We start from the raw sequence: 16862 nt of genomic DNA, 5'->3' as shown, positions 1-16862 counted from the left end.
AGAAGAAGGAAGACCAAAGTGTGGATACTTTGTTTCTTCTTAAAAGGGGGAACAAAATACCCATGGAAAGAGTTGCAGAGACAAACTGTGGAGCAGAGACTGAAGGAAGGATAATCCAGAGACTGTTCCACCTGGAAATCCTTCCTATATTCAATCATCAAATCCAGACACTACTGTGGATGCCAGCAAGTGTTGGCTGACAGGAGCCTGATATAGCTGTTTCCTGAGAGGCTCTGATAGTACCCGAGTAATACAGAAGTAGAGGCTCACAGCCATCCATTAGAGTGAGCACAGGGTCTGCAATGAAGGAGCTAGAGAAAGTACCCAAGGAGCTGAAGGGCTTTGTAGCCTCTTAGGACGAACTATGAACTAACTAGTACCCTCAGAGCTCCCAGGGACTAAACCACCAACCAAAGAGTACACATGGTGAGACAAATGGCTCCAGCAGTATATGTATAGCAGAGGATGGTCTAATTGGTCATCAAGGGCAGGAGAGGCCCTGGGCCCTATGAAGGTTCTATGCCCCAGTGTAGGGAAATTCCAGGGCCAGAAAGTGGGAGAGGGCAAGCTGTTGAGCAGGGGAAGAGGGGAGGAAACAGGGTTTCTTTTTTTCTTTTCTTGGAGGGAAAACTGGGAAAGGAGATATCATATGACATGTAAATAAAGAAAATTTCTAATTAAAAAAAATTAATAAGGAAAAAAATTTAAAAATGCTAAAATGGCAATGAACCATGCTTTAGCCCTATACATATATACAGGTCCACTGAGTATGGCCTCTCACCTTTCCAACACATAAACCTAAAATTTTCTGGAAATTACACATTTAAAATTAACTTTAAGTACAATAAAAATATCTAAACTTTCACCACAAGGAAATGTGTGCTCTGTTATATTCCTAGGAGCTCTATTTGCAACAGCTAGAAACTGGAAACAATCTACATGTACCTCAACCAAAGAATGGATACAGAAAATGTTGTTCACTCACACAACGGAATACTATTCAGTTATTAAAAATAAGAATGGCCTTAATTTTGCAGGCAAAGGGATGGAAGTAGAAAGTATCATCCTGACTGAAATAATCCAGATGCAAAAGGACATGAATGGCATGTTATGTATGTACTCACTGATAAGTGGATGTCTGGCAGAAAGTACACCCTACAGACCCTAAAAAGTTAAATAAGAAGTAAGGCCCAAGAGAGGATGCTTGAATCACACTTAGAAGGAGGAACAATATAGTCATAGGAGGTAGAGGAGGGAGTGAAGTGTGTGGGAAAAGGTAGTGGAAAAGGAAGTGGTCGGGATCAGGTATAGGGGAGAGAGTGGAAAGAAGCCCAGAGGGCCAGGAAAATGATGGAAATCTGCAGTTGCCACGGTGAAGGTATGGAGACTCTCTAAGAAGTCAGTGAAACCTGGGATGAGGGAGGCTCACAGGAGTCAATGCAGGTAATCTTAGCTGAGATGCCTAACTGTGAGGACATGGAACCTGAACAGGCAACCTCCTGTAGCCAAGCAGGTCTCCCAGTGGAAGGATAGGGACATGAACCCACCCACAAAACTCTCTACCCAAAATTTGTCCTGTCTAAAAGAAATGCTGGGACAAAGATGGAGCAGAAGCAGCAGGAATGGCCAAGCAATAACCAGCACAACTTGAAACTCATCCCATGGGCAAGTACCAATCCCTTACACTGTTGTTAATACTCTGTTACGATTCTGGACAGGAGCCTAGCAAAACTGTCATCTGAGAGGCTCTACCCAACAGCTGACTGAAACTGATGTAGATACCTACATCCAAGCATTGGATGGAGATTAGGAACTCTTCAAAGCATTGGATGGAGATTAGGAACTCTTATGGAATAGTTGGGGGAAGGATTAAAAGCCATGAAGGGAATGGGAATTCCACAGGAGTAGCAATAGAGTCAGAAAGCCTAGACATCTAGGAGCTCTTGGAGACTGAGCCATCAATCAAAGAGCATACACAGGCTTGAATGAGGCCCCAGCATACAAATAGCAGATGTGCAGCTCAGTTTCCATGTGGGACCCCAACAACTGGAGGGGATGCCTTCCTTAAAGCTGTAGCCTGACTGTGGAATTCATTCCCCATCAACTGGAGCTGAGGCCCTCTCTAAAGCTGTAGCCTGACTGTGGTGTCCATTCCCCAAGAGGGCTACCCTGTCTGGCCTGAGAGAGAATGTGTCTACTCGGGTAGACTTGATGTGCCAGAGTGAGGGGATACCCAGAGGAGCACTACCCTGTCATAGGAGAAGGAATGGAAGATGGGAAGGACTCTGAGGGAAAGGCCAGAAAGGGGCAGCATTTGGGATGTAAATAAACAAACATAAATAACAATTTTAAAAAATCTAAAACTTTCTGAGGAGGAATAGAGTGGCCCATAGGAAGACTACTATCTCAACTAACCTAGACCCCTGAAATCTCTCAGACACTGAGCCACCAACCAGGCAGCATTTACTAGCTTTTACAAGGATCCCGACATGTATACAGCAGAGGACTGCCTGGTCTGGCCTCAGTGAGAGAAGATGCACATAACCCTCAAGAGACTTGAAGATACAGGGAGTGTGGCGGGTGGGGTGGGATGGGCGGGGCCATCCTCTTGGAGACATGGAGGAGGAGGAATGGGATGAGGAACTGTTGGAGGGCAGACTGGGAAGAGGATAACTATTGGACTGCAAAAAAAGATTAAAGATAATTTTAAAAAATTAAAGTATGTGTGTGTGTGTGTGTGTGTGTGTGTGTGTGTGTGTGTGTGTGTGTGTGCGTGTGTGTGTGTAAAAAACCCTCAACTTTCTATGCAACCCCCTATGGCCTAGGATGACATTATCAATTGTAATCCCAGCCAATCTACTCCAGAAGCCACCCTATAACTCTCTTTTACTGAAAACATTTTTTACAAGTTCCTTAGTAACCTCTTGAATTGAATCAGAACCTTTCTGATTACCTTCAGAAATCACTGAATCATACATATAGCTACTGTAAAGATGGCTAACATAACAATTATGCTTAAGCCTTACTCTCCTTGTCCTAAGCAGTCCCCATATTACTTACCATGCCTAAAAGTATGTTAAATTATCTTTTTAATTAACTCCAACACAGCTTCACACTGATTTAGTCCTGAAATTCTTTTCTGCAGTGAGTTAAAGAATCTGAGCCCCCCCCCCAATCTTAATAGATATCTCTAAAAAGAACTCCTTGGGCTGTTACTGACCACTGCAGAGCCTTGTCTTCAGCTCTGCCTCACCACTGTTACCTACAAGAGTCAATTGTGATAATGGCATCACACAGTTAAAATTTTAAAAGCACAAATTCTTCCTCAACTGATGACAGAAAAAGTATTTTTAAATGTTAATACACACCCATAATAAAAATATAGGAATAAAAATAAATGAACAGAACCCAAACCACATAAAAGTTTAGATAACATCATACTGAATATTAAAGACTGAAAAGCTTTTCCTCCATCATGAAGAATAAAAAGTCTGGTTTTGGTTCTTCTATTTAAAACAGTCTGGGGAAATCACAGGTACAACAAATAAGGAAATAAAAGAACAATTTGATTTGAAAAGAAAACTATAACATCATCTCTGTAAATGAAATAATCTTATAAGCAGCAAAACTAGAAGTCTCCACTCTGTCATTAATTCAGGAAGCTCGAACAATAAATTCACAGGAGTCATAGGATGTAAAATTTATAGGAAATAAAACAATTGGCTTACCATACATTAAAAAAAGAAGCATCCCCAAATAAAAGTAAAGTCATGATTCCACTTACAATAGCATCAAAAGAACTAAAAGACTGAGAAAAAAGTTAGCCCTTTCCTAAAAATCAGAAAACATTGCTTACAAATTAGATCTACTGTGCTGTTCATTGTTCTAGGGACTTACAACTCTCAAGTGCCAGCTGACTCCTAGATTCTTCCAGTGAGGTGTTTTAATGCTCTGTGGACTTTGATAGCACACTTAAAGATCTGGGGGCTATTTGTGCTTCCACACTCCCCACACATTTACTTACACATGGGAGATACCCCTGAGTCAGAATATTAGCAATCCCAGGGACGTGACTAAGGAGTCTCAAGAGCTTGCACATGAACTATAAATAAGTATCCTCAGTAAAGGCTGCAAGCAAAGGGAGCTACTCAAGGTGGGAGCCCTGTTAAAAAGCTAAGACCAGACAAGATCCAGCCTTCCTCCTAAGAAAGACAAGGCACCAAATTCAAGTGATCCACCTGCTCCTTTTTTTAGTCTGGTAGACAGCAATTTTAAAAGAAGCTACAAAAGCCAGTTTAATATTTGAATTTCTTTTGTCTGTTTGTGCTTCCCTCTCTAACATTTTTCTAGTTTAAATAGTATTACAACACTAAATTACTCTTAGTAAGGGTTCTGTTTGTGCTTTTATTTTACTTCTATTTTTATCTTATACATTTTTTCATTATTGGGAAATTTTTTATTTATTGCTATTCCTTCTCCCTTACAACATTCTTCACAACTCAATGTTTACTTGTTTTTCAATTTAACATTGGTTCTTTCCTGACCCCTAGTCTTTCTCATGCACTTAATGCACTTACTACTTTTACATATGCAGTAGGTGAAATTAACTTTAGAGAACATGCTACAGTATTTTAATATAATTTTATTAATATGTTGAGAATTTCATACATGTATTCAATGACTGTTTTATCATCTTCACTCCCCAGCTCTTTCCACATGCCCCTTACTTTCATGTGTTACTTTTTATAACAGTTAGTCTAATTAGTGCTATCCATATGTACATGGGTGTGGGGCCATCCACTGGAAGATGATCAACCCAATTGGAGAAAAACTCCTGAAGAAAACAGACTCTCCTTCAGTGGCACCTCAGCTAGGGGTGGTACCTGGTGAGCCTTTTCCCCAGTTATGCTGGAATGTCAACTAGTTTGATCTTGTACAGGTCTTGTCTAGGGCATAGTTTGCTGGGGGAGAAAAGCATTAAACTGTCTTCCCAACTGGGAATCTTCCAAGCTAGACTGATGACTGCCCTGGTTAAGATATACCTAAGGGGGCAACAGTGGCATGAATAGTAAGGGGTAAGTAACTGTCTTCTGTTTAAATTTAAGACCTGCTCTACAGGTAAAAACCTATATCTGATATTATAAATCTCACCGTATGACACTTTTTGCCATTTTCTGTTCTATAGCCTTTGGTGGCTTTTATCAATTTGAAATGTATTTCTGAATCTTATTTAGAATTCTTAGTTTATGGTAGTTTGTTTTTATGTTCTCAGTTGCACTGTGGTTAAACCTCAAGAGTAGATTGATTATTAAGAAAATACATAGATAAAACCAGGAGAAACAAATCACTATATTAGCAAATGGCAATAGAGAAATACAGGACACATGAAAATGCAACACACCCCACCTCCTCCAAAAGGCCATAAGGAACTAAATTCAAAGATATTGAAATGAGTAAAATACTAAATGAAGATCTTAAATATTTATTTGTAAAAATTGTCAGTGACTTCAAAAATTATACAAACAATGAATTAATGTATAGAGATCAGTTCCGAACTTGAAGAAAGTCAAGAGCATAGATGACAAAGTGAGCAACGTAACTTGAGATTTAGGGAAATAAAACAAATAGAAATGCTGCAAACGAAAAATAAACAAGGTCCATAACTAGATTCCCCATAGATGAGAGCAAACACAAGAATTTAAAGAATGAAAAGGTAGGTAGGATGAGGAACTCTTACATTCAGACATCGGCAAAGATAAATAAATAAGCAAACAAGCAAGCATGAATGCATGACGACTAAAATCTCCACCAACTCTGGGACAAAATACAAAGACCAAATTAAAAACCCATGTCACAGAAGGAAAAGCAGAGAGTAAAAAGCAAAAAAAACTAAATGTATAGAAAATCTATCCAAGGAAAGAATAGAGACAATTTCCTTAACTGTCAGGGGTTGGGGCAACTAACAAGAAAAGAACAGGCATTAGAATTTAAACACACATTACCAATCCACAAAAGAATATAATCAAGATGCCAAAATTACCTAAAGAAGAAACTGTAAGAGAAAAATAGCAATTCACTTAAAAGTTAAACATAATATCAGACCTTTTAACATATAATATCAAACATTCAAGAACGCATGAAATGATTTATTTTAAGCTTTAAACTTGAAATACTATCAACCAAAATTGCTATATCCAACAAGTACCTTTTGAAGGTAGCAGAGAAATAACATTTCTGAGAAAATTAAAACTGTATGTGACAACCAAGCCAGTATTGCAGAAGAAACAAAACAATAAATATAGAAAAACATGAAAGCTTTGATTATAAGATCACAAGAAAGAATGCATTCACAAGAGTATTGGATAAAATGACAAGAACTCGGGAAGAATCCAGGACATCAAACACAGTAAACACCAAACCCTCATACAACCTGGGCAGAGGAGGCTGGAGAGATGCTTCATGGTGAAGAGCACTTGCTACTCTTGCAGAGCAACTGGATTCAATTTTCAGGATCATAGCTCACAACTGCCAGTAACTCCAGGTCTGGATTCTGAAACCCCTGAATTATATAGACACACATGGTACACATACATACTTACAAGCAAAGCACTTGTACACACACACAAATAACATACTCTTAAAATATATGGAAAAAAGAAAATTTTTTTAATATAACCAGCCATAAGAACAGCCAATAAAATAACACATATCATCAAGTCTTCATTAGTCTTCCCTCTACAATTAAAAGACAGACATTAAATAACTCAAATTTAAAAAAAAATTCTGTTATCTAAAGCCATACACACACACAAACACACACATGCACACACACACACACACACACACACACACGCACACACACACACACACACATGCACACTTTGCTGATCAAAACTAAACACAAGGTTGTTTGAAAGGGTAGAAGTTAATAATCAGGCAAATGGAAGTAGGAAGCCAATACAGCTGCTTGATCTCTGATAAAGTAGATTTTCAGACAACATAAGAAATGCTAAAGAAAGCCATTACATATTAATAAAGGGTAAAAATCCAACAAGATGATATATGATCTGTGATTATGCATGGATCACTAGTGGATATAAAAAGAACGATAGGTAGATACAATAATGGTAACTATTTTCACAATATTAATCCTAGCAATGTATGTACATGGAAATCTATACTTCTTCTGCTGCCTTCTTTCTGACTGGATTTAAAGTCCACTCCGCAGGAGAAACACTGCCTGGTACTTGGGAAAGTCCACGGGAAAGTAGCACATAGGTCAGGTGAATCTACTATGATTATTTTGCTAAATGCACATAGCATAAGTTATGTAAACATTTTACTGTATGTCTATTTTAGTACAGCTCATAGTCCTCATGGTAAAGCTTCCTTGTACAGACTAGGGACAGCAATTAATACAGATTCACAAATTGGACATAGTACATCTGTGGTGTTCTCATCCATAAGTGTACTGACTCTAAATATCCAAATTAGATAAGAAAAATGAGTAAAGACTTAAGAGGAAGATATGACCTTGTATCTGTGCATGACATGATGACTACACACAAATACTAAATACCCATGAGATAACTGCAAAAACAAGTGAGTCTAGAAAAGCTGCATTATTTAAGGCTAACATGCAAACATATGTGAAAACTGATCTGACTAAATAAATTGTAGTCATGATTTCTTTTTAATATAAATTAACCATGTAAAATTAGTCCAAATAAATGAAATCATTCTTTATGTAACTAATTACACAATGTTGTATTTAAAGTGCTTGTCAAGTATCAATTATACTAATTTCTTATTTTGTGGTAGGTGATGTTTTATGTCATTGTGCCTCTATGTATTTTGCACATGACTAACACAAAGACTGAGATGAATCCATAAACACTGATCGTTTTCATTCAATGCTCTTCCACCAGCACAGAACGTACCTTAGATAACCTTTTGGAGGCTTCACAGCTATGGTCTGTGCATTGCTTGGATCCTTTCTCGGTGTCTATAGATGCAACTGAGAAAAGATACTATAGTTTATATTTATTCTTATATACTCTATTTAAATATTACAATTCTGAAATATTTAAATTCTGAAAAATTAAACATTATTTGTCAACAGTGACTATTCCATTATTAAGTCTGGAATTTCTTCGAATGCTAAATATCTCAGCAAAATCCTAAGCCAAGTATTTGTTGTATATAAATCAGGAAAACCTCATTTCTACAATAATCTTAGAAATTAAGTTTCTCAGTACCTGATGCTGAAATATTTATATTTTGTAGTATTTAACAACAGAATTACTTCAAATTTTACTAAGTATATTTTAATTCTGTATATAAATTCATTTTTTATTTACCAACCTCTCTTATCTATTTGATTTCACTGCACTAAGTTATTGCTTATTGTGTAGATATTAGATATAAACTAAAAAGAGAAAGATAAACTATAACAACAACACTGGAAATTCAATGAAATTTAAACTAAAGCTGTGGCCACTTTTAACCAATATAATAAATACTTTCATGCATACCAACACATATATATTTATGCACCTATAGTAACAACTATATGCAAAATAAAATTCTATTTATTTAAAATAAATATGTATCAGGAAAACTTAATGGACATAGCACTATTGGACTGATGAATATCTCTGCAAGGTCATGGGGCAAACTTCTGCGGTGCTAAGACATCAAGCTCAAAGCTGAGGTAAGAAGCAGGTGCTTCAAGGATTTCCAGTAACCAATACTTACAGAGTATAATGTCAAACTCATAATCAAATACCTTTGTTAAATCCCAGAGCTAATAAAAACGTATGAAAAAAAAAAAACTGTTACTTGAAGCCCCAGATCTATAACTAATTCAGACACATATTGCTTTATATCTTAAGACTTCTACCTTACACTCTACAAAAAAAATAAAAATAAAAATAAAAATAAAAAACAAAAACAAAAATACTTAAGCTTTGTCATTATTTACAGCTAAAAGAATACAATAAAAAAACTGTAAGTACTTCAGTTTTCTATTTAAAATTACTTGTAAAAATTAGCCAAAAGTAATCTTGATAATTTTCCCATTAATACTGCTTACATCCTTTTAGCCATTCAACTATTTTCCTATTTAGAAATATTTAACCATTCAAACTATTTTCAAATAAACCTTAGGTCATTTGAATACATAATATTAATCAGCTCATTTTCCCACAATCTTCTAAACAATTTTGCATGGAGCTGTTACTAGGCTAATGTACAAAAACTCTGAAAACAATTTTTAATATGCTCAAAGAGCTGAAGGAAATAATGAACAAAGAACTAAAGAAAAGAGAACATGTTGAAATGAAAAGAATATTAATAACAAAATAAATTATAAAAAGTCATCTAATATCTAAGGCATGGAATTATAACTGAAAGGAATTCACTGAAAAAATTTAACATCTTTGAGCAGTTTAGAGAAACAATTGGGGAACTTAAAGATATGTTACTTAAATCTGATCAAAAGAAAAAAGTGAACGGGGCTGGAGAGATGGCTCAGCAGTTAAGAGCTCTTCCAGAGGTACTGAGTTCAAATCCCAGCAACCACATGGTGGCTCACAACCATCTGTAATGGGATATGATGCCCTCATCTGGTATATCTAAAGACAGCTACAGTGTAATCATATAAAATAAATAAATAAATAAATCTTTAAAAGAAGAGGAGGAGGAGGAGAAAGAGGAGGACAACAAGCAGGAGGAGGAGAATGAAGGTGAAAAGGCACAGAGCGCCATAGGACAATACATATATCAATATGCATGAGTGATTTATTTGAGTAAATAATGGCCAACTGCCTCAAATCTTACACATCATAAATTTCACACATAAGCAGATGGAGCCTTCATTTCTGTGTAAAACATGCTACAAACAAACATCAGGAAAAAAAGAGAGTAATAATCCAGAAAGGAAAATAATTTGTCACATATAAGGGTTATATAATGCTAAGAACTAAGATAAAATTTATCATTTTATTTTTAAGGCCAGAGTGCAAGGTTTCCATAGAGACCTATATTAAATGTAAGGATAAACACAAAATACAAGGAAAAGGTGGGGAAAGTACACTGAGGCTTACATGAATACAAAAGAAGCAGGAGGAACAATGTTTCTCTCATATGTCATAGAAATCAGAATGAAGAAAAGGATTTTCTGGGTTCGAGAAAGAATAAAGTTATTATATAATGACAGTAAGATCAATTCTTCACAAAGATTTAAGAATCGCTTTTCCTTATGTCTTGAACATCATGAGTAAAGGTATTTGATGGATGGATAATGAAGACCCAAGTTCAGATTCCCAGCACTCAGGAACAAAGGTGAGGACTGGGGTGGTGACATGAATCTGCAATGCCAGCACTAATCAGTAGAGGCAGGTTCTGCCTGGTCAGAAAAGTGAAGACAACAAGGTACAAGTGCAGCAAGAGATCCCATTTCAAAAGAACAACTTGCAAAGTGAAAGAGGATGACACCACCAGTGTCAACCTCTGTCCCCCAAATATTCACATAAAACCAACACACCTAAAGGAAAAATTGAAAGAACTGCAAGAAAACTAGCATTATTTCTCAATATTCTTCTTTATTGGTAACTAAAAACAAAGAAATCATAATATGAAATAGAACATGGTTAACTCATAGAGTAACTAAACAAATAATAGAGATATTTCTATATAGCAATGTAGAATACATATTCTTCTCAAACTCACATAATAAACTTAATAATAAATAAACCCTCCTTATTTGAGCCATAAAAATCACCTTAAAATATTAAAGACTAGACATCATGTAGTTTATGCATCCAGACCAAAAATATATTAAGCTAGGAATCAGTGCCAGAAAAACATTGAAAAACCTCAAATAACTTGGACAATGAGAAACAAATTAATGCAAAATATATGAAGTATCAAGAAAAAGGAAATATTTTTAATCAAAGTAAAATGAACTTAACAAAATCTGTGACATGAAGTGAAGAGCAGAGAGAAATGTCTAGTAAACATGTTTATATCACTGAGAAAAAAATATTAGGAAAGACATGGATAGGGCACAAGCAAAAAGGGTCAGTAGGAAAAAGAAACAAGCTGAGACCTGAGTTTGTTCCTAGGAGCTGTGTAGAAGTGGAACAAGAGTACAACTTCCACGAAGAGTCCTCTGGCCTCCATGTGCTCACTGGGGTACATAAACCCACACAAATAGACCAACACATAAGAATAACAATAAAGACATTTTTAGATAAAACAAAGAAACAGATTGACTTCAACAGAAGTTTATATAAAGGGAACTTGAAAAAATATGAGCAAATTCAATTTTTAAAAGGGGGAAGAAACAATATACTAACTTAAAGAAGATATCATTAAAATTGTAAACAATGGTGGCTGAAAAGATGGCTCAGTGGTTAAGAGCAATTACTGCTCTTACAGAAGAGCACCAAAGGAATAAACCACCAACCAAAAGTACACAGAGAGAGACCCATAGATCCAGCCACATATGTAGCAGAGAATGGCCTTGTCGGGCACCAATGGGAGGAGAGGCCCTTGGTCCTGTGAAGGCTCACTGCCCCAGTGTAAGGGAATGTGAGGGTGGGGAGGCAGGAGTGGGTGGGTGAGTGGGGAGCACCCTCATAGAAGCAGGGGGAGGAGGGATATGATAAGGGGTTTAAGGTGGGGGGGACTGGTAAAAGGGATATCATGAAATGTAAATAAAAAAATCCAATTTTAAAAAAAAAGAAGTCTCAAAACAAACAAACAAACAAACAAAAAGAACAAGAAGAAGAAGAAAGAAAACATGAGCTCAGTTATGTATATTGGCACTAGGTTCATACAAGTCAAGCTCTTCTAGTCCCCAACTATGGTAGTGAAACAAGGATCATGAGGCCTTACCATTTCCTGATGATTTATTATTAACTAATGGAGTCCAACAAATGGAGAGGCATGGTTTCTAGTTGTATAACTGCTAGTGAGTAAATCAAACTTGAAAGGATATCGCCAACCCCAGGATCACACATATAGCCCTAGTTAAACTCTGAGTCAGAAAACAAAAATTAATGAATATGGGAAAGAAATTCCTAAGGAATAATAAGGGCTAGCATAGGAGAGAATGAAAAATCTCAACAATATGGAATCAACTCCAACAATATACCAAAAGAACAACATTGAATGATCAAGTAGAATTGACTCCAGGTTCTAGAGTGACAATGGAAAGAGAGACCAACTTCTGACCGCATCACAAGGTAAAGAACAAAGTCGAGCACTGCATGAACATAATGCCATTCTTGTTTTAAAAAAGAAATTACTAACTCATGGCTGAGGCAAATATCTTCAGCTGGATAAAGAACATCTGCAACAAACTGCAATAGAATACCTGACTAATAGATCAAAATAAAAGTCAGAACATCAGGGCTTAAAGACAAAGGTAGACAAATAAGAATAATGGAACAATGACAACTATAAAATAATAAAGTAGACCAGAATATACAAGGAGTAGGTAATTTTGCTTAGTATGATGTTGTTCAGTTATATCAATTTTCCATAAAATGACATGAGTCATTTTTCAATATAATTTCATAAAACCCCACATATGAAAGGCATAAAGTTGAACCCAGGCCTACTTAAAGAAATAGGCTCAAAATGCATCTTAATGTAAAGTGAATAGACTGAACTACAAAGGTGGTAGTCTTTAATGACCTCAGGTTACTAAAAACAATGTTGAAAACAAAAACAAAAAAATCCCCACAATTAAAAGGTAAAAAAGAATCTGAGTTAACAGTTTTCAAAAGAGATAAATGAATGACCACTTAACATATTTTAAAATGTTCAAAAAATTAGTCATTAGAGGAAGCACAAAGCAGGTTCACAATTACAACATTTACACTAGATGTCATCTCTTTCCTATGATAGATTCAAAGAAAAGTTTTTCTTAGGGCATGTCCATCTAATTAAAACAACTAGGAAACAAAGACTCACGAAGCCTCTGTATACTAGTAGTGTGTCCTTGACAGGCCCCAGAAAAGCTTAAGCTGACCATTTAGCTTGATCATCTGGTGAAAAATGTTGAAATTTTCCTGGAGAAGAGAAAAAGCAAGAATTACAGAAGATAAGGGAATTCATCTTCCTCTTGCCTTTAAAGTTTCAAGTCTCTGCCAAAATTCTAGGTGACAAAATAAAGGAGAGAAAAATAGCAAAAGAGGATAAAGACATCCTATAAAGTACATGGCTATTTACTCCTGAAATTCTGCACCTCTACACCCCATGGTTAGTAACAACACATTAAACAGATGACGTGTCTGTTCTACAATGCTAGCTAGCTACCTTACAAGCAAGTGCTTTCACTAACTAAATACTAACTAAATACTATGGGACCTTGCTTTAACTTTCATTCAACAGTAAAGAGCCACAGCACACTTCCCACTAACAGCATGAATCAGCAGGACTTTATTTGGAAGGCTATTAGCACTAAGTTAAAGCAGAGAGGAAGAAATACATTTATACTGGTAACATTCTTATTATAATCAGTTGGTTGTGTTCCCAAATTGTCTTTCTTTAAAATATTTTGTATATTTACCTGAAAATGTGAAGAACAATTCATTTTGCAAACCAGCTCTTTGCATTTTAACACGATGGCATTCAGACTTAATCAAGGAAATTTCACAGGAAAGGTCAAGAACCAGTTTACTTAAAATCTGAAGAAGTTTCTTCTCAAAAGAAATGTTATAGATACTATTGCAGGGAGCTGCATGGTATCGGGCTGTGAACTGGTAATAAAAACGAGGCTCACGATAAGCTACAGAAATTAAGAAGAAAAAGACAAAAACATGATTATTCATGCAATTCAAATGCTTAGTAACTATTTTAAATATATTAAGTATTTGAAATAAATTCATATTCATTTCCAGTAAATATCTGTATTCTCCTTCCTTCACAAACTCCTATCTCACAGTATACTAGGCTTGAAATATTATCACAGAGACTCTAAAAATAGTAACTCAGTCAAACCTTGCCATCATTTAAAATTCACATTATTGATATTGTGTCAGGAACAAAGAAATCAAGTTACAAAAATCCTGTCTACTGTCAACACTGCCAAAGCTAAGAGTCAACCCTAGGGAGGCTCATCTCACTGCACTAGTGTTCAAATGCTGGCATCACATCTTTGAATTTTTATACAGAAGAATTATAGAGAGAGAAGAAATCACACTGTTATGCTTTAAAATATTAAATTTTAGAAGAAATCCCAGAGATATAATTAGCAAAAATATTTCTTATATTTTTAATAAATAGTTAGTTTTGCTTAACTTCAGAACAGTAGTTGATATTGAAGACACATTTTTAATGTAGATCTCTAAATCTTACAAGAAAGGTACAATAAATCCAAAAATGAAAATAAATTCATAATAACAAAAACTTTAAAAGTCATCTTGTAAGATAAGAGTTCTTCTGCCAATCAAGGTCTTCTCTCCGGTCTTCTTTGGGCTCACATTTTAAGCAGAAGCCCCTAACTCACACTGATGCCCCTTACCACTGTCCATTTTCTTACCTATATTTAAATTGTATATACACAGACTGTCAAACTTAGTACTTAAAGATAGAGCAGCCAAGGGACTGCCAAGGAACCGACTAGGAAAGTCAATGACTATCCATACCTAACTTCAAGAAAATACAAATTACTATCTTTAATTTTTTTAAGAAGGACCTGGAAGAAAACTGCTGTAGGAGGCATTAAAATAAATTAAAATTATAAGTATAATGGCTAAAATATAATCCATAAAACATGACTAGCTATAAAATAGATGGCTGAGAAATAAGGACTGTAACAGACAGGTACGATGGTACATACCGAGAAGTCCAGCATTCAGGAGGCTGAAGCAGGAGGGCAGCACAAGTGAGGTGAAAGTTAGAGTAGATGCAAACATTTAGAAATGATAGATAAATATATAAACATTGAAAGATACAACTAAAAGAATAACAGTGAACATTTATCTGTAACTATAATTAACAAAATAAAAAACAATGAACTGCTAAGTACAACAGTTTACAAAAATAATACTACAGCTAACACAGGACAGAAGGGAGGGAAAACAACAGAATTGAAAAAAATAAATGCATTTTATTTTTAAGTATTTAAATAAATACTTAACTCACTGAAGTAGATAGTTATAAAAAGCAATAAACCCACTATAAAACATCAAGATTAAAGAAAATAAGTTAGATTCCATCCTGTTTTCCCTTTTTGACTAGGAAATTGAAACTGTTAATATTTAAAGTTGAATATTTAAATTGAATATTTAAAGTTAATATTTAAACTGTTGATAGTGTCTGTCAATTATTGTCATTTTGCTGTTCTTTTGCTGTTTGTGTACTTATTCTAATTTGTATTTTGGTAATTATGCCTTCATTTGCTTTCTTTCTGTAACCTTTTGGCTCTACCTGTTGTCTTTTCAGAGGAAGGGTGAAAATAGTACAGAGGGAGCGAAGGAAGACAGATAAACAGCACTAGAAACTTTAGAGAAGCCACAGAAAAACATAGCATTTTATAAATTATACATAGATATATACATACATAAATACAGTGTATATGCATGTGTGCACATGTGTGTATGTGTGTACATGTGTGTATGTGTGTGTGCACATGTGTGTATGTGTGTGTGCACATGTGTGTATGTGTGTGTGCACATGTGTGTATATGTGTGTGCACATGCGTACGTGTGATATCACCAACTGCAAAGAGCTCATGAATTCTAAAGAGTGAGAAGCTGGGGGAAGAGGAAGACTAGGAGCTGTAATATAGTACTTATTTATGAACCTGTAAACAATTAAATTTTTAAAAATTTATGAAAAATTGGCTTTCAGTGTTTTATATAATTTTTAAATTAAAAAACTACTAAGTACTTAGCTTAAGCTTCTTTTACTGCCTGCATAACTGAAACCAGCCAATCTCATAGTACCACTACATGCACTTACTTAAAAGTACATACAGTAGAGGGTTGCTTTTGACACTTATAGGTGTGCTTTACTTGTCCATCTTCTTCCACTCTTTCTACTCCTGCCCCTCTATTTTCATGTCGTGTGTTTCTTATTACCCTTCCACTTTCCCTTATGATCTCCATTTTACTCCTCTTATGGTCCTCTTTCTAGTTTCATGAACTATAACTGTACATGTGCATATATGCATATTCAAAAATTAAAATATAAGCTATGAAATATGAAGAAGTGGTATTTGCCTTTCTGAGTCTAGGTTATCTCATTTAATAATTTTTGCGTACATCTAATTCTCTGTAAATTTCATAATTGCATTTTTCATTACTAATAAAATTCCTTTGTATATTTCCTTTATCCATTCATATGTTGATGGATATCCAGCCTGTTTTTATTTCAATTATTGAATATTATTGAAAATAATGAATAATATCGCTATAGACACTGATCCGTAAGTATCTCTTTGGTGGGATCCTTTGACTAGATATCCACAAATAGTATAGCTGGGTGGGGACCATTTTCACAAGAAGCAAAGACATAGCATTCCTCACTCTGGTCCTATTTGCCAGCTACACCACATAAATGTGTGCTCTCTTGGTATTTAATAACTACACATAAAAGTACAACGTTGCCTGGTATGTGGTTTATAGATGGTGAATTTTCCCTATCATTATCATTTGTACAAACCACTACTCAGGTACAAGTATATTTGCTAGCTTATGCAAATATGCTCTTACAACAAATGTTGAAGTATATGTGTGATAAACTAAGATACATCAAAAACAACAAAAAACAAAAAACAAAAAGCCGGGCGGTGGTGGCGCACGCCTTTAATCCCAGCACTTGGGAGGCAGAGGCAGGTGGATTTC

At 35.4% G+C, this 16862-nt stretch overlaps 1 protein-coding gene across 2 annotated transcripts in view; it reads right to left on the bottom strand.

Annotated features, from left to right (window-relative positions):
• Positions 1-16862, bottom strand: part of Zpbp (zona pellucida binding protein) — a 142728-nt gene that overhangs the window by 80647 nt on the left and 45219 nt on the right. For both annotated transcript variants that reach the window (XM_031338565.1, XM_031338566.1), the window contains exons 5-6: positions 13583-13801; positions 7941-8017 (exon numbers count right to left, since the gene is read on the bottom strand). In XM_031338565.1, coding sequence (XP_031194425.1) covers positions 7941-8017; positions 13583-13801 — 296 coding nt within the window. The remainder of the gene's footprint in view (positions 1-7940; positions 8018-13582; positions 13802-16862) is intronic.

The sequence above is a fragment of the Mastomys coucha genome, unplaced genomic scaffold (assembly GCF_008632895.1).
Source record: "Mastomys coucha isolate ucsf_1 unplaced genomic scaffold, UCSF_Mcou_1 pScaffold22, whole genome shotgun sequence".
NCBI lineage: Eukaryota > Metazoa > Chordata > Mammalia > Rodentia > Muridae > Mastomys > Mastomys coucha.
The sequence above is the reverse complement of the archived record's forward strand: the minus strand, read 5'-3'. Positions and strand labels throughout refer to the sequence as shown.